This window comes from Calonectris borealis, chromosome 18 (assembly GCF_964195595.1).
Source record: "Calonectris borealis chromosome 18, bCalBor7.hap1.2, whole genome shotgun sequence".
Taxonomy (NCBI): Eukaryota; Metazoa; Chordata; class Aves; order Procellariiformes; family Procellariidae; genus Calonectris; species Calonectris borealis.
In genome coordinates, this window is record NC_134329.1 from 4,524,214 (window position 1) to 4,550,730 (window position 26,517).

Below are 26,517 nucleotides of genomic sequence, written 5' to 3' on the forward strand. Positions count from 1 at the left end.
CTATGACTATGTCATCAGTCAGTAACTGAGAACAGGAGATACTTTCCCTGAGAGAAGAGACTGCTTTTACAATTCTTGATAAGCATATTTTCAGCATGCACAGCCTCTGGTGCAAATTCTGGAGTTTAGACACATGGTGTTGCTTTTCTGATTTCAAATGAACTGGTGAGCTAAAAGCAATACTCCTTTCATCACCCAATTTTCAGAAGAGAAAAATTTTCATACTAGTTCATTACACAGCTGTCACTTTACAATGTAAATTTATACCTTCTCTAGATTTTTTTTTTTTTTTACTCTATCCCTGTATCCTACAGAGGTGCTACAGAAGCATCTCTTCTTCAACAGTGTAGTTTAAAGAACAGAAGGAAATACACAGTATTTTTACACAGAGATTATGCATCTAGCACTGACAAAGAAAAAGATTTCATATGTCATCTCATCCCAGACTATAGTTACGCAGTCATTCTTCAGAAAAAAACATCTTTCTTAGAAAGGTTAAAATATTGACTTGAGTGAAAAAAGTTGATGCAGAGCTGTTTTATTTCACAAACCTTCCATTTGCCTTTGAAAGAAGTAAAAGAATAATAGGAAAAATCCCTCAGAGTCCACATGACAAAGATAATGACAGCTTAATAAAAATCTAATAAATCCAAGTTACTTCTCACTGGTACGATATCCTCCTTGAAGCTTAGTAAAAAAAAAGGAGGCATCTTACTGGAAGACTAGTCAGTCTATTTCCATGTCCACACCACTGGTAACTGAAGTTGCTTCATTTGTTAGCATTGATCAGTTTTGGCCACATCCTTCACATTGCACTTGAAGGGAAATGCAAGTGTAAGAAACGCCACAGGAGTCACCGCAGGTTTCTTGGGGGAAAAAAAAGTAGCTGATGTTCTTCTGGGTCTGGCTGCTGAGCAGGTACCTGTTGCACAAGTTCTCAAAACAACTCTTCCATCTTGATAGCGTTAAAATTCCACAGCTTTACGATTCCTCAGGAAAATTCCCGTGTTTTGCTACATAGAAGACTCACAGTTTGAAACCTGAGTGAATGGCAACAATGCCCGAGTTTAAATTCTGATAATCCACTTTTAAAAACCCTGCATCTTCTATCATTGCCTTCAACTCCTCCTGAAAAATAATAGTTCCATAATTAGAACAACCTGAAGGCCTATAAGACAGCTGCCTGCAAAATTATGCTGGGACCGCGTTTTGTGTATTAGTGAATTGAGAGAAATACTGTCTTACCTGAGGGGGGAAACGTCGGATGCTTTCCACGAGATACTGGTAAGACTTCCAGTCACCAGCGATAACCTCACCCAGAACAGGGATGACCTGGAAACTGTATAGATCATAGAGCCTGCACAGACAGACAGCAAATGCAGATTAATACAAACAAGTTTAAAACCAATCCTCTCCAACACAAATTGATCTACACTATGGAGTTGTATTTGATTTTAAAGTGCATAATGAGGTGGCCTCAAAGTGTCTCCATCTCTTACCTCTTACAAATCCATCTCCATCTCTTACAAATAAGCGAGTCTTGTGACACAGCATAAAGTGTCACCATGTTCCTACCTGGAAAGAAGAGGGTTGCTGACGTGACTAAATTCAAGGCAGAGAAATCTTCCTCCTGGTTTCAGCACACGATAAGCCTCCTGAAGTGCCTGAGACAAAGCAGATGCAGCAAGTTTGTTTCTGCAGAACAGCACCTGCCTATTATCATGCCATGTGATGGCAACTCAGCGATGAACTGAGGGGAGTAAGGAGAATCCTGATTGGCAATCTCCAATATCTACTTGTGGAGAAGCATCCCAAGACAAGTACAAAAAAACCTCCAAACAAACAACAAAACCAAACCAGAAAAACTCTGGTTTGCTGTTATGCTGTTACATAAATAGATTTCTACCAGGCTTTGTGTCGAAACTATTATGTCAGGTTTGCAATTTTTCTTCTTTTTCCCTACTCTTAGTCTATGAATGTTTGCCAGCAGAGCTCTTGTAATTACAGACCAAACCCAAAAGGGAGAGGGTGACTCAGCTACAAGAAGCTGAAAATGAAAAGAAGGCATGATAGTTTTTATGGGTTTTGTTTTTAATCAAAAGAAAAGATTTTACTCAACTGTGAGGCACACCTAAAGGATCAAAGAAGAAATGATACCGGGTTTTGGATGAGCAATGTGTGAGAAGAGGGAGGACGGAGAGGTAAGAAGAAAACCTTTGGCTACTTTGAAAATTCCATCCTATATGCAAAATAAAACACCTAAGAAGAACCAAGACAAAATTCTGTTTACAACTGTATATACTTTCATACCAGCGCACAGCAGAGCTCTATTCAAGAACCTCTGCAGGTTGTACATCTGCTTGGCTTCAACTGTCATGTTCCTAAGGGATAAAATATAAACAGTATACATACGTGATGGGAGCTCTGCAAAACAATTGGAGGTGTTTTGTATCAGGTCTCCAGGGAGCTATGCTACCAGACTGCAGTATCCACGAAAGGGTGTAAGACAAAGAGACTGTGCTTTGGAAAGGTTGTGGTGGGTTGATCCTGGCTGGACGCCGGGTGCCCACCAAAGCTGCTCTGTCACTCCCCCTCCTAAGCTGGACAGCGGAGAGAAAATATAACGAAAGGCTCGTGGGTCAAGATAAGGACAGGGAGACCACTCACCAATTACTGTCATAGGCAAAACAGACTTGACTTGGGGAAAAAAAAATAATTTAATTTATTACCAATCAGATCAGAGTAGGATAATGAGAAATAAAAGCAAATTTAAAAAATACCTTGCTCCCACCCCTCCCTTCTTCCCAGGCTTAACTTCACTCCTGATTTTCTCTACCTCCTCCCTGCCAGCGGCGAGACAGGGAATGGGGGGTTGCGGTTAATTCATCACACGTTGTGTCTGCTGCTCCTTCCTCTGCAGGGGGAGGACTCCTCTTGCTCTTCCCCTGCTCCAGCGTGGGGTTCCTCCCACTGGAGACAGTCCTCCACGAACTTCTCCAACATGAGTCCTTCCCATTCTTCACGAACTGCTCCAGCGTGGGTCCCTTCCACAGGGTGCAGTCCTTCAGGAACAGACTGTTCCAGCATGGGTCCCCCACGGGGTCACAAGTCCTCCCAGCAAACCTGCTCCAGCGTGGGCTCTTCTCCATGGGTTCACAGGTCCTGCCAGGAGCCTGCTCCAGCGTGGACTCCTCTCCATGGGTTCACAGGTCCTGCCAGGAGCCTGCTCCAGCGTGGGCTCTCCACGGGGTCACAGCCTCTTTCAGGCATCCCCATGCTCCGGCGTGGGGTCCTCCACGGGCTGCAGGTGGATATCTGCTCCACTGTGGACCTCCATGGGTTGCAGGGGGACAGCCTGCCTCACCATGGCTTTCACCACGGGCTGCAGGGGAATCTGCTCCAGCGCCTGGAGCACCTCCTGCCCCTCCTTCTCCACTGACCTGGGTGTCTGCAGAGTTGTTTCTCTCACATATTCTCACTCCTCTCTTCGGTTGCAGTTGCGCAGTTTTCTTTTTCCCCCTCTTAAATATGAGGTGCTGATTGGCTTGGCCTTGGCCAGCGGCAGGTCCGACATAGGGGCAGCTTCTAGCAGCTCTCAGAGAAGCCACCCCGGTAGACCCCCGCTACCAAAACCTTGCCACGCAAACCCAATTCAAGGCTGCAGCTGAAGCATCGTGAAAGGCCATCTGCATTAGAAGTTCAAGGGCATACAGTTCAAGGTGGTTCAGATCTACACCTTCCACAGAAGGAGCACGGCCAAGGTTGTAACACACTCCTCCAAAACAGGCAACTAGTCCAGCTAGACAGGTTATCTAACCTATCTTCACCCACAAGACAGCTAGTCATTCTCAAAGGGCAGATACTGTTTAGAACAAAGGGTACTACTTATTCTAATTAAAATCTACTCATTCTTCATAGGAAACCCTACTACCACCCAGTGTAAAGACTCTGAGCAGCAGCCGGCTGAATGGGTTAGTTCAACGGCAGTGGTGGCAGCAGCCAGCTGCTTCCCACTCTCTGCTCTGGGAGCTCTGCTGGCTCAGGCAGGGAAACGGAACGGGGCAGGACGCGTTGGACCCACTGCCAGTGGGATATAGGTCAGGTGCTTCAGGAAGATTTGAGACATGCAGACTGACTGCAGTGTGCATGTGTAGATCCAGTAATATCATAGGTCAGGAGAAGGTGGGGAATGACTGTAGCATTCAGCCTTTTTCGCCTTAGGAAGAGATTGTGTGGCTTGCCAAGCTGGAAGGATTGGGCGCAACTAGTATAACTCTAACTTTTTATGACAAAGGTGGGGCATTTAATTGCATCCTTCATTCAAACAAGTTGCACGCTATGTGCCACTTATTTGAAATGCTTCAGGAGTAGATAAAAATGTTCCTTTATCCAAAGGAATTCCTCCTTTGCTTCCTCGGCTAGAATAAAAAAACTCAGGTGAATCATAAGGACCCCATGTCAGAATACAGTATAGCAACTTACCAAATCAATACGAGTTACATTTCGGATTCCAAAGGCAATTGTGTAAACATCAAACTTATCATCATCAAAGGGCAACTCTTCAGCATTCCCAAGCACCCAGGACAAACCTGCAGTAAAAGCCAAGGACACGGTATTGAATAAACCTTATATAACTCAGACCACTCCAGAAAGACTAGAACTTATCTATTCCAGAAGGAAATGATTAATAATAAAGTGATATTTAAAACTAATACTTCAATTTTGCATTTTGGTTGGAGGAAAGACACCTTGGTCTATACCCACAAACTTTTCAAGGCCCTGTACTATACAGCTGTCTTTCAAGCCAAGTAGTTAATTTTGCAGATCAGCCAAAACATTCTTCTGCATATACATGCATGTTGTGCTCACAGTGCCTTAGTCTGCCAAGATTTCGCTTAAATCTTGCATCATAGTGGCTTTCCAGAAATTGGCTGCCATTTGTTTGTAGCAAAGTTGCAAAAAGAGAATCTCTGCTCAAAGAGTAACTATAAACAATGATTAATGTCTTGCCATGCAACAATGGCCAAAACACTTAAAACATTTTGCTAGAAAGCTTCCATTGATTGAGGAACACAAAATGCCACACTCCCTCCATCAGCACTATCAGTATGTCATCCTGTTGCCTAAACCCCCAATGGATCAAGGCCATGTCTACCTGTGGAGCATGGATGTCCACGTTATTTGTACCAAAAATAAGATGCTTAATTTAGAATTAATAGTTCTTAAAGTCACTGTTTTTGGTGACTCAAATGCAAAACAAAAAAAAAACTAACAGAAAAAAACAGGAGTCTTCTGCAACAGAGATCAACAGTTTCAAAGGGCAGTATGCTAGAAAGCGACATGGAGGAGAGCAAAACACAGCAGAAAACAACAGTTGTTGCCACGACACATTCAAATTTCATTTTTACAAAATATATATATCTATAGTTGTAGAAAGTATTGTATGCAAAGAAACATGCAACATTATTAAAGCAGCAATTTTTAGTGTTATTTAAACCTAGACAGTTTGAAAAGACACCTAAGAAGTGAGCATCAAGAAAAGGTTTTGAGCAACAAGAAAACTGTCCCTCAGAATACACTGAGGTAAAATCACAGGGCAGGAGTTTGTCAGTGGATACACAAAAGGGGCTGTCGGTGTCCAACAAGAGGAACTGGGGCACGTGCAGCGCAGCCTACCACTCCTGCTGGCCAAAATGCACAATCAGCGATTGTGCAACACACATTTCTTTTCAGCGTGCACAGCCTCCACTGTTGGTGAATGTACGAAGGAAAACAGTGAAAGAAAACTCTGCCCCTTACAATTTTAAGAAAAACAAATTTTAGATCTCAGACAATCAACAGATAAGCAAGCTCAGAAATGAGATTACTACAACAGGGAGGAATCGCATGAAAAACAGAAGGTAGGACATATTAAATGGATATGTGCCCAACAAGGGAGTGAAAAAGAGTAAGAAGTCAGAATTGGGGCACAGTGGGGCATAAGGCAACTCAGGCCACAAGAAGGCACTTGGGCTTCTACAGCTACGATGTACAGAGGAAGAAAATTGAAAAACGTAAATGCTCATTTTAAGGATTTGGTAAGTCACAAAAATACCTAAAAAGTGCAGCTAATTAAATAAAATGCTTTATTTATAGTAGCTGGGAGGCAGCATCAAGCTTTATTTCAGGTCCTAAGCTACAGTCATAAAGTTTTTATACTTACAATGTTGGTACAGTTCAGGTGTTCCCAAACTATGATGCATAAAAATAGCTCTGGACAGGCTTGCAAGCTCATACAAGCACAATGCAAGCAGTATGCCAGAGCTGGAAGAACCAATGCTTTTACAATGAGTTCATTTTTTAAAGAAAAGGGAGAGACGGGCAGGCAATGGCCTGGGGTAACTCAGCAGGGAGCAAGAGCAGCTGAGAGAACCTGCGCCAGAAGCTTATCTTTCAGCCCCTTCGTGCTACTGAGCTGTTCTGTATGTCCTTCAACCTACACAATTTGTAGGCTGAAGTCCCGATGGGGGTGTGGGAGCAGGGCGCAGTGAAAGGACATAGAGGAGGTCTCGTAACACATACGCAGAGGCTGCCCAGAGCATACCTAATGGTGGTACCCAGGCAAACGAAGTTTGGGAACCTCCTGGTATACTTTACATTGCTAAGTATTTGCCAAATATCCATAAATGAAGAGAGGATAAACAACTATCATACAAACACGGAGCCACAAGTAGGACTTCCTTCTCTATGTCTTACTTCTTAAAATCAGGCTTTTCAATCAGGATTGGCGTGGTCCCCAACAAATTCTAGATATCAGTGAATTAATCCATTGACCTGCAAACTAACATTTAATATAATTCAGTTTCTCTGAGTATTATTAGCATATACTCTAACTGTGGAACGTTTGACAGGTTCACAACATACTTTAGTCCTTGCATTTTTTATTTGCTGCCTTGATTCTCAAAATACCCATTATAAGATCTTCACTGTAATCATTCTAGCGCTGAGCTCCGTGACATTATCTGCCTTAGTACAATCAGATTTGTTTGCACAGATATAAACAACAGGTTTAGGTTATGTGACCTATTTTGAAGGACAGCTGGATATCAGACCTCACGGACACTTCCATATTCAAGAGGATCACTGTACATCTGAACAACATACTACATACATGCTCACTGAAAAAGTAACTCAACATTGGCAAATATGCAAGCACAGCTATGGTATACACCATGACTATATAACTTAAATCGTAATCCTGGAGTGGTGATTACCTGATGGCTATCATGCATCAAATTCTTGCTATTAGGCATGCTACTGAAATGGTTCAATGCATGACTTACCTTCGGAGTAGCCAAGATGTTGTGCTTTCTGCTTCCCAACTTTTAACATTTCTTTGTTAATGTCACAGACCACCACTTGGGAATTCCCTAGCGACTTAGATTTGTCTTCCTGGTAACTCTCAGAAATTTCCTGCCACGATAAATTCTGATGGTGCTTAAGCTTCCGCTGGAGCTGGCGTTCTCGTACAGAGCGAACATAATTAATAAATCGAAAGGCAATGTCACCTGCATTTGTTTTAAAAAAAAAAAGATACATGTTTTCGAAGGTTTTCTGAACTTGGAAGTACTAGAACTCCAGGAAATTGGAACATAAGGCTTTGGACATCAAACTGAGTTTGATGTTCAAACCATGCACAGTATAGAAAGACAGAGAGAGAGAAAGAGAGAGAAAGGGTGTATATCTATATAAAAATATATAAAGGGAACATATTAAAAGCAGAGAGTCCATGACTTCCTACAAATAGAAATAGTTTTCCATAACAAATCATGGCAGTACTGTAACACTTTCAGAGTCTCGGGGCAAGATATTTCAAAACACAAAGAAATTAGGTCTCAATTCTTCTCTGTGAAAATCAAGTAGATGCTTCACTAGTTTTAAAGACAGGGAACTGAGGGAAAAAAAAAAAGGCTAGGCAACTTAAGTCTGAGCAGACTCAAACAGTTCAAAAACAGCATGGCATTCTCATGTGGAACACACCAAAATTATTCACCTGTTCCTCCAGCAACATCAAGAAGAAGTGTTCCTGGGGAAGGGTTCATTTTATGCATGAGGATATCCTTCCACACTCGATGAATCCCTAGAGTCATTGAATCGTTCATTACATCATATTTCTTGGCGACACTTTCAAAGACCTGGTAAACTGCAAAGAAAAGACATGGGAATGAGATGCAATTTACTTAAAAATGCCCCTGTGGAAGTAAAACGTTTCCTTTATTGCCTCATGGAGTTCTGCCACCACTGAAAAACACCACCTGAAAACTCCTTACAAAAAACGCGATCGAATCCTACTGAGCCCGTTGCCTGACAAACGTCTCTTCGGAGAAACACCGCCTCTTCCCGCAACCCCTCCGGAGCCGAGGGGAAGAATCGAGCTGGAGTAACACTGATACTCTTTACCGAGGCTCCCGGCAACGTCCCAAACCAACGGCCCAGCTCCACACACATCTCCAGGAGCCCCGTTAGGTTCCAGCCCGGCCCCGGCCGCCCTCCCCCGCGGCGCCGCACGGCTCCACAGCGGACCCCGCGGCCGCCCTCACTTTTCTCCCTTCTCTCCGCCTCCGTCACCGTCTGGAAGCCGAAGTGCGTCGCCGGCCCCGCGGCGAGGCCCCGCACAGAGCCACAGAGCGCCCGCAGAGCCCCGCCGCAGCGGGCGAGCAGCGCCCGGCACGGGCACAGCCCCGCCGCCGCCATCTTATAAGGGCGCGACCGCTGCACCGCGACCGCTGCACCTCGCCCGCCGGGCCCAGCGGCTCCCCCAACCGCACGACCGGCGGCGGGCGCGGCCGGGGCCGCCCCGCGGGGCGGGAGGCGGCGCGCCGGGACGGGACGGCCCAGCCGGGGCGGGGCGGCCTGCGGCCGGCTTCCGTGCCCGGCCCCGGGAAACGCGGGGCGCGCCGTGCCCCTGGCTCCTACCGGCGGTACTCGCACCGCGGGGCACCGCCCCCAGCAGTCGCCGAACTGCCTGCGTGCACAGCTGGATGCGCCCTGGTAGAATATACACGGCAGGAGAAAAAAATAACCAAAAAGAACCCAAACCCAACGCACCTCACACAGCATATGCCAGCAATTCTGCAAATAATTTTCTCTGAGTTCTTTAGATTTTTAGTTTAGCCGTTCCCTGGCTGAAGTAAAACCTGCTGGGGAGCAGGAGGGGGGGTTGGTTTGTGGGTTCTGATGAACCGAGGGGAGGAGTGAAAGGTTGCCTCCGATTACTGTCAGGAACATTAGTACAGATTAGGGACCTTTTCTGCTAATTTTTTGCAAAAGCTGCCCTGCTTGAATTGTTTGAGTAATCCAGAAATTCTGTCAGCTTTGTAGATACAACGAAGTTACTTAGCCCTTTCTCATGAGAGATTACACCACACCCAGACCAAAGGCTGCGTTCCCCGAGCACGAGTCCCCTTGCCAGGATCTTCCTCCCGTGTGGAGACTTGTTAGCGCCATCCTCAGACCCTACCACGATTTTCTCATATCTTATCTACAGAATTAGGCAAAAGTTAAAATTTTGATTTTTGTTCCATGTTCTTTGCAGTAGGATGCCTTGCAAAGCGTCACATACGATTTTTTGGTTTTGGTTCTTTTTTTTTTTTTTTTGGCTGCCTCAACTATAGGGAGAGACGACCTTTGCCTACCAGAGAAGTGACCGGGAGAGCCTCTCTCACGCTGCCTGTGCGGGCCGCTGGACAGACGCCAGCGGCTAGCCACGCTCAGGCAGCTCAGCCGCGAGGAAAGAAAGGGGAAGACCGAGCAGAGGCTGCGCACCGCCTGAGAGCAACCAGCCCAGGCACTCCCGCAAGCAGGGTGCTGCGGACGGGCCATAGCCCGGGCTCGCCCCCGCGGCGGCTCTGGGGGACCCGGGGCCACCCCAGAGGCCTCGCTCCCGCCGAGCCGGGGGCTCGGCCTGCATCGCCACCGCTGCCCGTCACTATGGGAACGGGTGCAGGCGCGAGGCATGCCGGTCTGAAAGAAACTGCTGCAGTAAAATGCTACGAGAGCGCCGGATCCTGGCCAATGAGCGCTCGGGGGGGTGGTGGAGGTGACCAATGGCTGGCGGCGAGTATGGAGTGGGTGGGGCTGGGGGCGCTTGGAGGCGACGGCGGCGCGCGCGGGTCGGTTAAACCGACGCGGCGGCGGAGCGAGCTGCGTGTCCGCCTTGGTCTGTGCCCCGCCCGCTCCGATCCACGCAGGGCTGGTCCCCCGGCACCCGCCCAACGGTGAGGAGAGCGGCGTGAGGGTGCTCTCGAGAGGGGCCGGGTCGGACCCGGGCACCGGGAAGGCTGAGGCCGGGCAGCCGGCGCTGCCGAGAGCGGTGCGTGTCCCGGCAGCTCCCCCGTGCCAGGGCCCTTCCCCAGCGGCCGCCTCCGCCTTTCCCGCGTCCCTGGGGGCTGCAGGCGGGAGCCTTCCCCGCGGCCGCGCCGGGCCCGAGCCCTCGGCGGGGGCTGCGGGGCGTCGTTGGCCTGCCGCGGCAGGGAAGGGCCGCCGGGGCGGGTGCTGGCGCGGCTGCGCCCTCTCCCGGGGCTCCCGGCCGGCCTCGGGCTGGGAAGGGGCTGGGGCGGGCGGCGGGGTCCGGCGGGGCTGGAGGCCGCTCCGGCCGCGCTTGTGTGGTGCGGGCTGGAGCGGCTGGGGAGCGGGTGCTCGGTGGGAGCGGGCTCCCGAGCCGCCGTTCCTCTGGCTGCGGGCACAGGCCGTGCCTGCGCCCCGGCACCGCCGGCAGAAATGGTGCAGGGCCGCGGCGGGGGGCACGGCGGGGCCCTGAAGAGCGGCTGTGAACGGCGACGCCCGTGCGGCTGCTTGGCCGGAGGTCCTGCAGCTTTGAATTCTCCTTTGCCCAGTACAGGCCACCATGAGCGATCGAAAGGCAGTGATCAAGAATGCGGACATGTCCGAAGAGATGCAGCAAGACGCTGTGGAGTGTGCTACTCAGGCCTTAGAGAAGTACAACATCGAGAAGGACATTGCTGCTCACATAAAGAAGGTAAATGTCTGCTCGTACTGTTGTCATGAAATCTCAATGCACATGAAAAATCAAGCAGGGAGAATGCTGCTGGGCAAGTAGCTCTAGAGAAACAAGTTCTAGAGACACTAGATAATCAAGTTGGACTTTCTCGGTAGGCTGGTGTCCTTATGTTCCTTTCCCCACCCTTTATGTGGACTTTTCCAGGTCCTCCTCCTTTTCTCTTGCAGTACCTTCTACTTCAGCCTATTCTGCCACTGACCCATTGTCCAGGTGAACGGAGAGTGGCAGCTGACTGTCCCTGTGACGGATGAGCTGGTACAAAACACAGGAGCTCTATTGAGCTCTCCTACAGCTTTCCTCTGAGAGAAAGCCTGTTTTCCATAGTCCTTGGTTTCAATTTTATTGAACTTAATCTTAAGGATTTGTTCACAATTCTGTCCAGCTGGGTCAAAAATTGCAGGGAAAAGTAGTTTTCTCCAAGTCTAGTGTAACCACACCTCTCCTTATGTAGTGACATAAGCAAAAACAGAAAAAAAAACCACCACAAAAAATTCCTGGTGGCACTGATTATCCATTTGCAACATCTGTGTCGTTCTTTATGTAGGATTAACAATACATGGGAAAGATCTAGTTCTGATTATATTTGCTGCTTCATCAACTCAGGAGAATGGAGAAATCAAAGACTGTCAATGGAAGTTAAACTGATCTGAGTGGAAGAGCTGTTTAAAAAGTAATTCAACTAAGCAGAATGATTGCTTCCACTAGAGAAATGTAAGTTTGCTAGGCCCACAGTATAGAAAGGCATTTTTTCCCCCCGGATGCAGGAAGTATCCAGGACAGAAAAAAGAGTCTAATATTCTTCTACTGGGAATTTGCAGAGGATTTGTTTGAAAAGTGTAAAGCCCAAATTCTTAGATTTGTTGATAGTACTAGTGTTACAGAGCATGTGGCAGAGAATTTTCCACCGAGTCCCTTCAGCACCCATGTTGCAGATGAACAATGAAGTCTAAATTATGGCTTAATCTCTGTGGGTATAAAACCACAAATCTGTGGTGAAGCTTTTACTTGAGGGCTATAGCTTTAGATCATGGTATGAATTACGGGGGGAGAAAGACTACTTTTCCTGAACAAATGTAATGTTTTAAAATTACTACTGCTCAGATGGGGAAGCACTGTGGCTTTCTTTTTTGTGGAAATTTTTTTTTGTCTGACTAAGCAGCAGGTGAACAATAAGATGTAAATAAGATAATCTGAGTACTTAAGAGCATCTGCTCTTCCTCTAATTGCCTTGCTCAGAAAGTGAATACCTATTGAGAAGAGTTCTTAATTTCAAGTGACCTGTTTTGCAGGAGTTTGACAAGAAATACAATCCCACTTGGCACTGCATCGTGGGAAGGAACTTTGGCAGCTACGTGACTCACGAGACCAAGCACTTCATCTACTTCTACCTCGGCCAAGTCGCTATTCTTCTTTTCAAGTCTGGTTAGAACCATGGACTGTTACTGAAACGTGCCCTGCTTACAGGACTGTGTGCTGACTCCTCTGACTAGTTACTGCAGCCTTCCTGAGGACGCAGACCTCGATCTTCAAGGGCAATGGCAGGGATTATGCTATAGCGGATGATGTTACATTGTGGATATAAAAAGGAAAAAAACCAAAAAAGTCTTCCTTGTATTTATTTTTTTTCAGAAGGCTGCTGCTTTGCTAGTAGAGCTGTTGGAGCAGTTTTGCCTTTGAGAGTTTTGTAGCTATCTACAGTATTGCCCAATTACTGCTTGTGCTGCGTAAGAACTGACAGCGTTGAGTTCTGTTCCAAACCCCTCTCGTTCTTCTGATTTGTCGTTTGACCGTTTCCCCTCCTGTTCTGCCGGACGCGCGGCCCAAAGCCTGAGCTGTTTCTTTCTCTGCCGGTGCCTCCTGGGGAACCGCTTTGGAAAATAAAGGACGAGACCTGCCCCCGCCCCCGCTCGTTATTTCTGGCCGCCCGGTGCCGTCGGGGCGCGGGCGGTGGGTGCCTGGGCCCGGGCGAGGCCGCAGCCCCGCGCGGGAGGTCGGGGCGCGGTGCCGGCGGCGGGACGGGCGCTGGGGGCGGCGCCGGCGGCGTCCCGGGACTACAGCTCCCGGCGTGCTGCGCGGCGGGCCAGGACTACGCGTCCCGTCGTGCCCGCGGGCCCGCCCGGGAACGGCTCCATCCGGGTCCCGGCCGCTGCTGTGGGCGACTGGTTGCCACGACGGGGCAGCGCTCGCCCGCCCGCGCCGTCGTTGGTGCTGCGGAGCTCGGCCTGCGTACCCTCCGCCATGGGCGAGAGCCGCACCTGCGGCTCCGGTGCGCCCGCAGCCGCGATCCGCCTCGGCCGGGCCCGCGGCGGGGCAGTGTGAACCCGAAGGCGGTAAGAGCGGGAGGAGCGGCGGGGGGGGGGCAGGCTCTCCCTTCGGCCCGCCCGGGTCGGGGCTGGGGGCGCTCTCAGGCGGCCTCCGCGCTCCGCACAGGGCCGGTGCCGCGGCGAGGGGCGTCAGGCGGCCTCGGGGTGGGGGTGCCTGGGGCGGCTTCCGCGCGGGGCGGCCTGGGGAAGCGGTAAAGCTGAGGCCGGGCGTTGTTCGCCTGCCGCGGCAGGGAAGGGCCGCCGGGGCGGGTGCTGGCGCGGCTGCGCCCTCTCCCGGGGCTCCCGGCCGGCGTCGGGCTGGGGAGGGGCTGGGGCGGGCGGCGGGGTCCGGCGGGGCTGGAGGCCGCTCCGGCCGCGCTTGTGTGGTGCGGGCTGGAGCGGCTGGGGAGCGGGTGCTCGGTGGGAGCGGGCTCCCGAGCCGCCGTTCCTCTGGCTGCGGGCACAGGCCGTGCCTGCGCCCCGGCACCGCCGGCAGAAATGGTGCAGGGCCGCGGCGGGGGGCACGGCGGGGCCCTGAAGAGCGGCTGTGAACGGCGACGCCCGTGCGGCTGCTTGGCAGGAGGTCCCGATAGGCAGCTGCCCCTGCAACTTTGAATGCTTTTCGTTGTTCGCTACAGACGCCCATGGGTGATCAGGCAGCTGCAGTAAGAGATACGGACATGTCCGAAGAGATGCAGCAACATGCTGTGGAGTTCTCTATGCCAACATTTTGGCCATAGAGAAATACAATGTTGAAAGAGAAATTGCAGCCCTTATGAAAAGGGTAAATGTTTGCTTGTAATATCCTTTTGTTGAACACTATACACAGCAGAAGTCAAGCAGGGTGGGTGTTGCTACACTCTTTGGAAAAGCAAGTTCTGTGGACACAAGATATATTTTTCCTTTTCCCACCCCTTACACATACCTTTCCTAGTTCTTGTTTTGCAATACCTTCTGTTTTTAATTGTTTTTTCATTATCTCATTGTCTAGCAGAACAGGAGAGTGTCTGCTGGCCTCTCTCAGTGTGACTGATTAGCTGGTAGAAAATACAGCCCTTTGAAGTCTGCTGTAACTTTCCTCTGAGGGAATTCATTTTTTTACTTAGTCTTTGACTTAAATTGTGTTCAAATTAGTCTTAAGGTTCTCTGCATAGTTCAGTAATAGTTGTGCAAGATTGGCTAGCTGCCAATCAAAATTTGCAGGGAAAAGTAATTTTCTGCACATCTTCTGTATTTGCATCCTCTTTTTATGTGCTGAACCATGGTAAAATCCCATGTCTTGGAGCACTGTTTATCTGGTGTCCACAGAATACCTGGTTTTATATATGCATGAAGAAGAAGAACAGATGCACAAAAGATCTGGTTCTGATATGCTTTCTGCTTTGCTATCTCAGGAGAATAAAGAAATCTAAGGCTGCCAGTGGAGGTTAAATATTACATGAATCTGAGTGGAAGACGTGTTTGAAGAGTCATTCAACTAAATGGTACAATTGCTTCTGTTGGGGCGGTCTTCCTTCCCTGTCACCCTAACAGAGATATAAGCAGGCTTATTTTTTCCACTTTTAAGAATGACGTTCTATGTTAATGGAGAGCAGAGGGTTCGAGCTCGTCGGATTTTCCTGAGGCTCCTAGTTGGAACTGAGAAATTGTGGTGAGGAGATAATTTATCCAGGGTCATAAGAACTGATCAGAAATGCTTGCATGCTCTCACAGAAAGTTTCTTCATTTGAGAGCTATTGGACATGACAGTATGTGATCACCGACTGGAACATTCTGCTTGTAGTAGAGCTGTATATCTTTGTTTTTGAAACGTGTGGTAGGCTTCTGAGTGTGATGGGAGAACATGATTGCGTGACCTGATACTTCAATGGTATAGCTTGAGAACATGGGATGACTTTTGAGGGGGAAATTGCAGTCCCTGGGCTTGTTTCTGCTCAGCTAGGAAGTGCTGTGGGCTTTTTTTTGGTCTAAGCAGCAGGTGGGGTATAAGAGCTAAGTAACGCAATCCTTATAGTTAAAAGCGTACGCTGCTGCTTAGTTGCCTTTTCAAAAAATTGTACTTGTTAAGAAGAGACACATTAATGACAGAACATCTGTAGTCAACTTTTGGGTGAGAACTGTGCTAATACCGAGTTCCTAGCGATCTCTGCTGCAGGAGTTTGAGAAGAAATACAGTCCCACTTGGCATTGCGTTGTAGGAAGGAAATTTGGCAGCTGTGTGTCTCGTGAGACCAAGCACTTCACCTTCTTCCTCATGTGTGGAGTAAATGTTCTTCTGTTTGAAGCTGGTTAGAGCTGTGGATTGTTGGTCAGCGTTGCTTGTGCTTGCAGGACTGCACGCTAATGGCAGCAGCTTAGCGTCTTCAGCCTTCCCGAGGAGCAGACGTTGGTCTTCAGGGGTAACGTCAGGGATTTTGCTGGAGTAGTTGGTGGTTTCGTTGTATTTAGGGGGAAAAAAGAAAAAAGAATGCCTTGTATCTATTTTCTTTCCAAAGTCGGCTTCTTTGCTAATAAATTGTTATGTGTGTTCCATCTTTAAGAGTTTTACGTCTGTTTTCTCTTTTTCCCTAACGTTGCTTGTGCTCCTCCTTATTTCCCTGTGAACAACCAGCTTTCAGAGAAATCCCTTCTCCCACCCAGAACAGCTGAACGCTGAGCTAAACGCAGGAGCAGGTCGGTAACCAAAGCTGCACAGAGGAGCCCGGCGGCTGGCCGGGCCCGTGCTCTGCCAGGGGCAGAGCGGAGCTGGAGCAAGCCCTCGGCGTGGGTCGCTCCCAGTGACTTGATGCGGTCACGGACTGCGCTGGCCGGTGTGTGGAGCCCCGAGCATGAGCTCGGTGTGCTGCCGGTGCTTTCAGTGACCCGAGTCCCTGCTGATGGCAGCTTCCTGCGTAAGCGGCAGCTGGGAAGCTGCCCCCGGGCTCGCTCAAAGCCGTTTGCCCGGCTGGCGGTAAGGGCGCGCGGCGTTGCAGCACGTCCGCCTGCCGCGGAGCCGCTGCCGCGGGGGCTCCCCCGGCGCGCTTGTGGCGTCCCGCGCGCGGCAGCGCTGTCCGGCAGCGCGGGGCTGCGGCGGGCGGACCGCGGGCGCGCGGCGCCAGGAGGGGGCGCTGCGGGCTGCGGGGCCACCGCGCGTTCCCGTCGCTATGGGAACGGCTGTGGGCGCGGGGCATGCTGGTCTGAACGGGAGCCCACCCCCGCCAAGAGGGGCCCGGTCCTAGCCAATAAGCGCCCGGGGCGGGCAGTGGCGTTGACCAATGGCTGGAGGCCGGTGCGCAGGGGGCGGGGCTGGGGCGCTCGGAGGCGGCCGCGGCGCGCGCGGGTCGGTTGAACCGACGCGGCGGCGGAGCGAGAGGGGGAGCGGTCCCTCAGCGTCGTGCAGGGCTTGTCCCGCGGCGCCCGCGAAGCGGTGAAGGGGAAGCGGCGCCGGTGCATGAGGGGAGCTTTGTGAGGGCCGGGCGGGGTCCCGTGAGGCGTCCTTGGGACAGTGCGGCCCCCGAGAGGGGCCGGATCGGACCCGGGCACCGGGAAGGCTGAGGCCGGGCAGCCGGCGCTGCCGAGAGCGGTGCGTGTCCCGGCGGTCCCCCGTGCCAGGGCCCTTCCCCAGCGGCCGCCTCCGCCTTTCCCGCGTCCCTGGGGGCTGCAGGCGGGAGCCTTCCCCGCGGCCGCGCCGGGCCCGAGCCCTCGGCGGGGGCTGCGGGGCGTCGTTGGCCTGCCGCGGCAGGGAAGGGCCGCCGGGGCGGGTGCTGGCGCGGCTGCGCCCTCTCCCGGGGCTCCCGGCCGGCGTCGGGCTGGGGGGGGGCTGGGGCGGGCGGCGGGGTCCGGCGGGGCTGGAGGCCGCTCCGGCCGTGCTTGTGTGGTGCGGGCTGGAGCGGCTGGGGAGCGGGTGCTCGGTGGGAGCGGGCTCCCGAGCCGCCGTTCCTCTGGCTGCGGGCACAGCGGGGCCCTGAAGAGCGGCTGTGAACGGTGACGCCCGTGCGGCTGCTTGGCCGGAGGTCCTGCAGCTTTGAATTCTCCTTTGCCCAGTACAGGCCACCATGAGCGATCGAAAGGCAGTGATCAAGAATGCGGACATGTCCGAAGAGATGCAGCAAGACGCTGTGGAGTGTGCCATTCAGTCTCTGGAGGAATGCAGTGTTGAGTGTGATACTGCAGCTCATATAAAGAGGACAAGTGTTTGCTCATAATGTCTTCCTATTGAATGCTAGATGGACTTCAAAAATCAAATAGAAGTGTTGGTGGGTAAGTAGTTCTAGAGAAGCAAGTGGACACTAGATAATCCAGTCAGACTTTCTCTGCAGACTGGTGTCCATATGTTCCGTTCTGTACCCCTTATATGCAGTTTTCTGGTTCTTCCCCTTCTCTTTCTCAATTCCTTCTATTTAAGTCCTTTCCTCCACTGTCCAAAGACAGCACTTGAATAGACATGTTGAGTTCCTAGTGGTCTCTTCTGCAGGAGTTTGACAGGAAATATAATCCTACCTGGCAGTGTGCTGTCGGAAGGAATTTTGTGACTCACGAGCCCAGTCACTTCATCCTTGTCTGCCTGGGTTCTGTTCTTCTCCTCATGCTTAAAGCCATGGACTGTTTCTCAAACTCTCAGCTCGTTACTCAATTGTGTGCTAACGGCACAAAGCCTGGTGCCTTCAGCCTTCCTGAGGAAGCAGACCTTGGCCTTCAAGGGCAATGGCAGGGATTTTGCTAGCATGTTTTTATTGTAGTTAGGGGAAAAATAGCAAAAAAACCTACCAACCAGGCTTCCTTGTATTTACTTTCTTTCCACAGGCAGCTTCCTTGCTAATAAAAGTGTTGTGTTCTGCCTTTAAAAGTCTTATGGCTATGTATCCTCTTTTTCTAGTATTGCTCGTGCTATTTCTTATTTCCCTGTGAATGTGGATGACTAACTTTGTTAGAAAGTTTATTTTCTCAAATCCAAAGCATCAAAACACTGTGGTAACCACCCTTATAATTTGGTCAGTAATTCTAAGAGTAATAGACCTAAAGAGGGAGGAAACAGGAGTTAAAAGGCAGCCTGTTATGAGGCTTCTCCTAAAATATTATTTATTAGCTCTGCCCTTTCGCACTCCACCCCTACTTTTCTTGTAAGAGACCTAGGAACTGCTTTCCCAGTGAACTTGAAGGTCTGATCCCTAAAATAAGGGGAAAGGGATCAGCAGATGCGCTCAAGATCTTTGAATGTTATTTTAAGTGTTAATTAAAATGCCTTTAGAATCTCTGTTGCCTTGTGGTTTTTCCCCTTTTGCTTTGAAGGAAAAGTTTAAAAGTATCACTTACGTTGGGCATTATGGAGTTATGTTTTACTTTCACAGTTGTTTGCTACAATTCAGTGGAAATACTTGATTCTTTACATCCTCTCAGGCCTCTCTGTTCGCAAGCTTCTCCCCTGGTACTGTCAACTCATACCTGCGTAAGAACTGACAGCGTTGAGTTCTGTTCCAAACCCCTCTCGTTCTTCTGATTTGTCGTTTGACCGTTTCCCCTCCTGTTCTGCCGGACGCGCGGCCCAAAGCCTGAGCTGTTTCTTTCTCTGCCGGTGCCTCCTGGGGAACCGCTTTGGAAAATAAAGGACGAGACCTGCCCCCGCCCCCGCTCGTTATTTCTGGCCGCCCGGTGCCGTCGGGGCGCGGGCGGTGGGTGCCTGGGCCCGGGCGAGGCCGCAGCCCCGTGCGGGAGGTCGGGGCGCGGTGCCGGCGGCGGGACGGGCGCTGGGGGCGGCGCCGGCGGCGTCCCGGGACTACAGCTCCCGGCGTGCTGCGCGGCGGGCCAGGACTACGCGTCCCGTCGTGCCCGCGGGCCCGCCCGGGAACGGCTCCATCCGGGTCCCGGCCGCTGCTGTGGGCGACTCGTCGCCATTACGGGGCAGCGGCGGCCGAGCCGGGGCCGGGGCGGCGCCGAGGAGCCGGAGGGTGCCTGGTGGCGCCGACCACTCGGCGGCAGGCAGCGCCGGGCCCCGCGGGGCTCCGTGAGCAGCTCCCTCCCCCGTCGCCCGGAGCCCCGCAGGCCCGGCCCGGCCTCCTGCGGCCCTCCCCGGTTCGAGCGGAGCAGCGAGAAGATGTCGCCATGAAGGAGGCCGAGTCCGCGCTGCGCCGCCCCCGCCGGTCGCCCCCGCGGGCCATGAGCCTGGGCCCCCGCCGGCTCCGCCAGCGCCCGTCGTGCCCCCCCGCTCAGGGCCGCCGCTCGCCCGCCGGGGCGCCCGTTGATGCTGCAGAGCGCGCCCGGCGCGACCCCCGCCTCAGCCCCCGCCATGGAGAAGAGCAGCCCCTGCGGCTCCGGTGCGCCCGGCTCCTCGGCCGGCAGCAAAGGGCAGCAGCCGCGATCCGCCTCGGCCGGGCCCGCCGCGGGGGAGTCTAAGCCCAAAGGCGGTAAGAGCCGGGGCGGCGGGGCCGCAGGAGCGGCTGCAGGCCGCCGGGCGGGGTGGGCGCGGGGCGGGGTCGGGCCGGGGTGCCGGGGCTTTCAGGCCGTTGGCCGCGGCCCCCCGGCGGCTTCTGGGTCTCGCTGGTGGGTGGGAAGCGGTGGTGGCTCGGGAGGGAGGAGCGGGGTAGCCGTGAGCAGCGTGAGGCCGCGGGGGCCGGCGGCCTTGTGCCGGGGTGGGGTTTGCCGTGAAGCTGAACTTCTTGTCGGGTTGTTTGTCTCAGCGGTGTTTTAACAGGCTTCGTTTCAGGTCACGGCTTGTTTTCGCTTTCTTTTTCCTTCCTCTTCTGGCCTGGTTCCCTCTTCGGTGAGCTGAGGTTCCTGCTCTCTTCTTCCTTTAAGGATTAATGCTTTATCTCCATTAGCATTGGAGTAATCAGCTTGAGAGCCAAAGCTTCGGTTTTATAGTAAGAATATATGCTTGCCAGTGCTTATTGAGAGAAACCTTAACTTTATTCTGTACTCAAGTTGAGTGTACCTATATATCTTGCTGAAGGAGGTCTGGAATCGATGCACAGCGTTCCCCTTACCGGCTGTATTTCAGTAACCTACTTTGGAGGAGTTCAGGGTTAGTCACATACTGTTTGCTCATCTGGCATTCAGACCAAAGTGTTACGTCTGTCATTGCAAACAGCTAGTTTTGCTGACATAGCCGTTCATGAGGAGCCATTCTGGTTCCTGTCATCTACCTTTTCAAGGTAAGACCTGAGCCGCCTCCCGTTCTCTGAAGCTGTTTGGGAGCAGAGTGTTCCTGGCAACCTTGCATTTTTTTCTAAAACCTAGAAATGGGGCAGTAGTGATTAAAATTAGTGGTTTTAGTCCCAGAAGTACGTGTGAGAGTGTCTACAGGTTGCTACAACACCATCGCTGTACTCATTTCCTTCCTCCTTAGTGGTTTGTTTCAACTGTATTACTTTAGATCTCTGAGAAAGCAGCGATGTATTCCAGAGGGTTAACAAAATGAGTATCTCGAAGGTGTTGACTCCTTTTTGGACCTTCTAAATGCACTCAGATCCCGGGTAGCCAAGTGTTACCTGCTCTTCACATGTATTAACTGATCTTCCACAGGATAGACTGAAGTGAGTAACATGGGAGTTGGCTCGCCCACAGCTCCCCAGGTTGTGGTGTAGCTGTGCGATTATAGTTAAGTTTTAACTTCAAATTCAAACATATGAAAGTCTTTTTAGGAAGAACTTTCTAGGCAGTCATTTCTGGAAGAACTCCTAACTGATTTGTAAAGTTTTTTTTCATCAGCAACAGGATTTGATGTGAGGGTCTTATTAGTCCTAGCTACTGTTGTTATTTTTCAGCCTCTTATTTCATTTTTTTTCTCTCTGATGGACGGACCAAGGGAAGCAGGGGCTATCAGGTGCTATGTATGCAACAAGAGTTTTAAAACCAGATCTTTGGCTTCTGATGGAATAACAAAGAATATAAACTTCTCTGCATGTGAAAGGCCAGCAGACATGAGGTTTTCCTGTTGTGGAGAACTGGTTTCTGTCTCACCGAGAGATACAGCTTCTTTTTTAGTGATGTGCGATGCTGTATGGAGGATTGTTCACAGAATATAAACATCCTTTAGTAAGGAGTTCAGGTGGCCTGTCCTATGGCTGGTATGCCTTCATGTAGAAGAAACAGTATCTGTAGTGAGGAAGGAAGTACAAAGCCTATCATTCCAGCCCAAAATAAAAGCGTGAAGTGATTTTTCTGGAATGCCACCTTTTGCAGGCTTGAAACAATGTCACTAGTAGCAGAGGAGCAGTGAGGAGAGAAATCCTGATATACCATACTCTTCTACTCCAATACAATAGACTAACTTTTGATTAAAAAAAACCCAAACTGTTTTGAAGACCTCATTTTTAATAAAACAGATGAAAATTTTGGCTTGATATAATTCCGCTTCTAAGATGCTTGTTTCTTAACTACAATGGAGGGCAAAGGGGTATGGAATGAGTTGCTTCCTTTACAGTGCATTGAAGAGGCCTGGCAAAATTAGAACCTCTTTTAGTAGGAGTAGATGTATATTTAGGAATATCTTAACTGGAGGATACTGAAAACTAAAGTGAGAAGATTCCCTTGGTCAGATTAGGGCAAACAACCACAGGACGAACATAAGAGAATGCACCTGTGTTAAATTGTGTCTACGTTTTGGTAGCTGTTGCACACAAGACGCTGGCATCTAACCATATGGGATATTTTTCTTGAGTTCCTTATGTAACTGATTTGGTCCACCCAATTTCTCTCCTGTTTCAGGAAAGGTATAGGAGGTATTCTGAAAATCTTGTGCCTCCTTCGAAAGGGAAAGTATTCTTGGTGCACCACAGACCCTCCTCTCAATGCTGACCTTTTGTTGCATAAGTGACTTTTGCACCAATGGTCACTGGATTTGAGTCTAGTCAAGCTCTTGCCATTTAGATGCTGTTCAGAGTTACCTGCTGTGATCAAGTCCAGCGGAAGAAATGAAGATGCAGACGTTTGTGAAACCTTGCGGTAGCTTCTCCTTCTGTTTCTCTTGCAGCACAGCTTGAAATGGGCTAAATAGGATACTGTAAGCTCTTGTACTTGTGGAAGTTGGATTCCAGCTATCTTTCAAACTTGGCCTTAGAAACTAAACTCAGAAGTTTCCAACAGAAAAGTTTCTTTGGCTTATATTAGTGCACCAACAGGAGTCACATCATTCCATTAGGATGGAATGAAGTAGCTAAGGGAAAATAGGCTTGTTGGGGTTCTCTGCAGTCCTCGAGACCTGGTGGACAACATTAGTTCTCACAAACGTTCCTGGGCCGCCTTATTACGGTGTGAGCATGCTTAGCTGGGGTGCGTGACTGCTCAGTCACCCTCTTGCTCACTGGGATGTTTGCCTTAGCAGCAGCAATAGCTTCAGTGTGTTTTCATGAAATCACCCTGCGGCTTAAGTGTGATCCACCACCCAACCCCCTTATGCAATACGGTTGGCTTCAACACAGCTCAGCTGAGAAGAGGCAAACAAAGACGGAAGGAAACTGCAGTCCTCACCCCAGTAGCAAACCAGTACTGCGGCTCCGGGACCAAAGTGGTCACCTACAGCTGCTTTTAGTCCTGTGAACTTGATCTCCTCTCTCTGGATCTTTGGAGATAGAGGTCCTCTAACAGAACGTGGCGTCCAGCGGGAGAAACCATGGGTGTCAGGACTTGCTCCAAAAGGCAACACAGCTTTGCTGCTATTTTTATAAAATTATATAGACAGTAATTTTTATAAGTCTGTGTTCTCTTGGAGTGTGGATGGGTAGATATATTTATTATAGATTAGATCATGTGAGAAGTGCAGAAGGACTAACTGAGGACCTGAGTGAAGAGTAAGTACCTCACCAGCACTGTTGCTGTTGCTCATTTTTAATTTGCCAAGAAAAGAAGGAAAAAAGAAACTACCAAATTCAAACCTACGCTACTTAAAACTGGGATCTAACAAGAGAGGATGGCAGTGAGCATCTTCCACTTTTCTCCCTGCATGAGTGCAGATAGCCCTGTCCTGCCCTGCTCTTCATGGGAATGCGAGGAGGGGTGATAGAAAGCAGAGAGCTCTCTGACACGTGGCATGCTGGAAAGAAAGGTTGGAAGGAACAGCACTGCTTAATGGGTGGGGGAGAAGTGTTCTAGTTTACAAATGCATACTCCAAACTCTTGGTTGTCTGTTGATGATTTCGTTATTACTCTGATGGACCAGAATCCTCATGAGGGTAGTTATTCTGGGAGGGGAAACTTGCAATCAGTAAAATCAAGTTTGAAGCGTCATTAGACTGTCATGTAAGGTCCTTCCTAAAAAAGGCACAGGTGGAGAGGACTTCCCTACAGAATGTGAGAGTCATTATAGCGACTCCCAAAGGCTCTAGAGTTGGTCTGAAAGGACCTGTAGTATGACAGGAATGTGTGTAAACCAGTTGACCGACAAATTTGACGGTGAGTAACTTGATTAAAACTGTGAGTGGTAGGAAATTCTTCTATCAGCTGCAGATGCAAGCTGTTCCTTGTTCCTGGGCCTTGTAAAGACACACTTTAGACTGAACTTCTCCTCTCGAGTTGTTTCTTTTCCCCAGTCGATGGTTGCAGAGAAACTGCAAAGTTGCTATAGACACAATAGGCATGTGCCCCTGTAGCATGTTCACTGAAATTGCAGATTTAAGAGGATGGTTGAGCTCTAAACTGACAAGCTCTGCTCCTGAATAACTGAAGTAGTAGTCCAAACCTCTTCAAAATGACTTAATTTTTTTACCAGAGACTCAATGGTGTTGATTATAGCCTCTTCCCTATAAACTCTCTCAAAAAAAGTCTAAGTAATCATTCAGCCAGACCTGGTCACACCCTCAGTACTTGGCAGCTTCTGGGGTGTTTTTTTCCTGATAACACTCAACCCGTGTCTTTTTAGCCTGATGTGCATTATAGCACTGCAAGCTATGCAAGCATGTGTTTGAGTTACACATCTCTGGTTCTGACGGAGTTGGTTCAATTCTGAATTAAAGGATCAGCCTTTTGAATAGCAGAGTAAGTGACCAGTTCTGGTGATGAAGTTTGTCTGTAAAATGGGTCTGTCACTTCATGTGCAAGTAATGATAGTGTCCTTTTACTTCTATAGCTGTAGTTGCAGGCAAAGACTGAAGTCTACCGTGTGCAAGAAACATCAGACCACCACAAAACCCAGTCAAGCCACTTTTATTACTTAACTTATTCTTAAGAAGTCAGATCCTCAGTGGTGTACAATAACACATGGACCTTCCAGTCCACCGCCCTCTCTTTTTGGGGGGGGCAGGTGGGAGAGAAAACTAAAAATAACAAAAAAGTGAGACTTCATGTGAATGATCCCATTCCAGCTGTTTTAAATGCTTGGGTAGATTGGAAGTGGTGCTGGGGAAGGGGAAAACTGGAGGCACGGGTAATGAAAACTACCCATGTGAGAAACACGATCCTGAATCACAGCAGCGTGTTTGCCTACCACGTAAGATTTATATTAAGGGGTGGGGAGGACTACGAAGTGCGAAAAGGGAAACTAGCAGGCTTTTATAAAATGGATCTAGATATTGTATGAGGCATTACTGTTTGTGTAACGCTTATGAGTATCCAGGGTGACTTTGGGGCTGGCTGGTGTGGACAGACGTCTCGCTGGGCCTGTGGAGTTTTGCTTCCAACCTTATGAACATACCTCTTCTACAAATAAAACTTGGGGCAGTTGGTGGAAATGCTAGGTTAAGTGACAGGTAAGCAGTCTGTTGTGTCCGTGGGGCATCTCTGATCTTGTGTTAAGACTATTAGAAATACCTTCATAGTAATTAATTTTCTGTTCTAGCAGTGTAATGAAGCAGCTGTTCAGATGCAGGAAACCCCTCTCAAGAGCCTGACTGATGCTTCTGCTCTTGTGAGCTTTATTCCTGCAGTATTTTGCACGTGTCCTGTGTTAGTCAGTGGTGTACTCAGCATGTTTTTGGGCATCTCTGATCTTGTGTTAAGACTATTAGAAATACCTTCATAGTAATTAATTTTCTGTTCTAGCAGTGTAATGAAGCAGCTGTTCAGATGCAGGAAACCCCTCTCAAGAGCCTGACTGATGCTTCTGCTCTTGTGAGCTTTATTCCTGCAGTATTTTGCACGTGTCCTGTGTTAGTCAGTGGTGTACTCAGCATGTTTTTGGGCAAACAGTTCTTGTTGCATAGGTTGGTGGACTTAGTACTTGGACATCAGGCACGTGCCCTGCAAGGCCAAAGCATTGGGTTTGTGCTTCAAAATCGATTAGCATTTGTTGGCCTCATGAAAGAAAAGGGTATTTTTAAAACAGAATTAGATCTGTTGGGGTCTTTTAAGCATAGGGGTAAACTGAGTGAAAATAGGCAATGAGGTCTTGCAAAGTGGGAGACTTCAAGACAAATGGAGGCAGCAGTATATTTATATAAGGGAACAATATATGATAAATTGTGTGTTTTCAGAAAATGGAATGAAAAAATGAACTAGTTGTTGTCAGTTTTTGTAATGGGACATGAAGGTGTGGTTTTGGTGTTTATCACCTAATGTACTGGGCAACACGCTAATGTCTGGTGATGGCAACTCCAAATCTGGATAAAGAAAATTCAACCATTCTAATAAAAGATAAAGCACAGCAAATACATCCTTCTTTTATACTCTTTGACCAGTTCTTTGGGCGGTGATAGGAGTGAAACAGTTTGGGTTGCTGGGGGGATTTGATGTCCCAATAAACACCAGCCTTTTAACCAGGGCCCACGGCAGCGGCCGGGGTGAGCACGTCTTTTGGGGCGAAGCTAGCTGAGGTGCAGGACATGTGGACAACTCCGAGGCTGCCGATCTGATTCTTGGGTTTTTTTTTTCTTTCAGATGGAAAGAATGCGAGTGGATCCAAACAGCGTTATAATCGTAAAAGAGAAACTTCATATTCAAAAAATGAGAACTTTTCCAGTCAGTTCCGTCGCTCCAATTCACAGAAAAGCAAAGCTTTTAACAAGATGCCCCCTCAAAGAGGCGGTAGCGGCGGAAGTGGCAAACTTTTTAGCTCTTGTAATGGTGGAAGACGAGATGAGGTGAGAATTGTAATGCCATGCCTCCAAGGCCTTCTTTCTTGGGACGAGAGGATCACTCTGACCTGCCTAGATAGGTCTTCTGTGTTCAGCTCCTGGGCTGGGAAGGGAAAGAGCGATAAGAGGTGCTAACATCGTTGAGATGCCAGAGTGAGTGTGAGCAGAACAACTT

The 26,517-nt window shown here is 49.7% G+C and overlaps 3 protein-coding genes and 1 pseudogene across 11 annotated transcripts in view; 3 read left to right on the forward strand and 1 right to left on the reverse strand.

The window, feature by feature from the left end:
* Window positions 1-522: 522 nt before the first annotated feature.
* On the reverse strand, window positions 523-8,859 carry COQ5 (coenzyme Q5, methyltransferase). The gene is made up of 7 exons (XM_075167316.1): window positions 8,580-8,859; window positions 8,033-8,182; window positions 7,323-7,547; window positions 4,483-4,589; window positions 1,576-1,664; window positions 1,246-1,357; window positions 523-1,128 (listed from the first exon to the last, which is right to left on the reverse strand). The coding sequence occupies exons 1-7, from the start codon at window positions 8,731-8,733 to the stop codon at window positions 1,027-1,029; spliced, it is 939 nt and encodes a 312-aa protein (XP_075023417.1). The 5' UTR covers window positions 8,734-8,859; the 3' UTR covers window positions 523-1,026.
* Window positions 8,860-10,125: 1,266 nt separating this feature from the next.
* LOC142090066 (dynein light chain 1, cytoplasmic-like) lies at window positions 10,126-12,954 on the forward strand. Of its 4 annotated transcripts, none has more exons than XM_075167325.1 (3): window positions 10,126-10,351; window positions 10,880-11,017; window positions 12,349-12,954. In XM_075167325.1, the coding sequence occupies exons 2-3, from the start codon at window positions 10,886-10,888 to the stop codon at window positions 12,484-12,486; spliced, it is 270 nt and encodes an 89-aa protein (XP_075023426.1). In that variant the 5' UTR covers window positions 10,126-10,351; window positions 10,880-10,885; the 3' UTR covers window positions 12,487-12,954. The 4 variants fall into 4 exon arrangements, with proteins under 4 accessions (XP_075023426.1, XP_075023423.1, XP_075023424.1 ...); XM_075167322.1 differs by having other exon boundaries at window positions 10,126-10,256; XM_075167323.1 differs by having other exon boundaries at window positions 10,146-10,256; window positions 10,875-11,017.
* A 251-nt stretch (window positions 12,955-13,205) lies between these two features.
* The window catches only part of RNF10 (ring finger protein 10), a 40,329-nt gene continuing 27,017 nt past the window's right edge, over window positions 13,206-26,517 (forward strand). For 2 of the 6 annotated variants that reach the window (XM_075167326.1, XM_075167327.1), the window contains exons 1-2: window positions 19,210-19,742; window positions 26,146-26,348. In XM_075167326.1, the coding sequence (XP_075023427.1) occupies window positions 19,580-19,742; window positions 26,146-26,348 (366 nt within the window). In that variant the 5' untranslated portion in view covers window positions 19,210-19,579. Of the gene's footprint in view, window positions 13,390-16,865; window positions 16,925-17,309; window positions 17,602-19,209; window positions 19,743-20,205; window positions 20,490-26,145; window positions 26,349-26,517 lie in introns of those variants that run through there. The other 4 variants (XM_075167332.1, XM_075167330.1, XM_075167329.1 and 1 more) reach the window with 4 other exon arrangements.
* LOC142090070 (dynein light chain 2, cytoplasmic-like) lies at window positions 13,598-15,901 on the forward strand (annotated as a pseudogene).

Excerpts from the sequence above, each read along its gene's own strand:
- COQ5 (XM_075167316.1), bottom strand. The coding sequence starts at position 8,733 with ATGGCGGCGGCGGGGCTGTGCCCGTGCCGGGCGCTGCTCGCCCGCTGC. Across the intron at positions 7,548-8,032 it reads TGATGTTGCTGGAGGAACAG|GTGACATTGCCTTTCGATTT; the intron begins GTGAATAATTTT and ends AAACAAATGCAG. Across the intron at positions 4,590-7,322 it reads ACATCTTGGCTACTCCGAAG|GTTTGTCCTGGGTGCTTGGG; the intron begins GTAAGTCATGCA and ends CTTTTACTGCAG.
- LOC142090066 (XM_075167325.1), top strand. The coding sequence starts at position 10,886 with ATGAGCGATCGAAAGGCAGTGATCAAGAATGCGGACATGTCCGAAGAG. Across the intron at positions 11,018-12,348 it reads TTGCTGCTCACATAAAGAAG|GAGTTTGACAAGAAATACAA; the intron begins GTAAATGTCTGC and ends CCTGTTTTGCAG.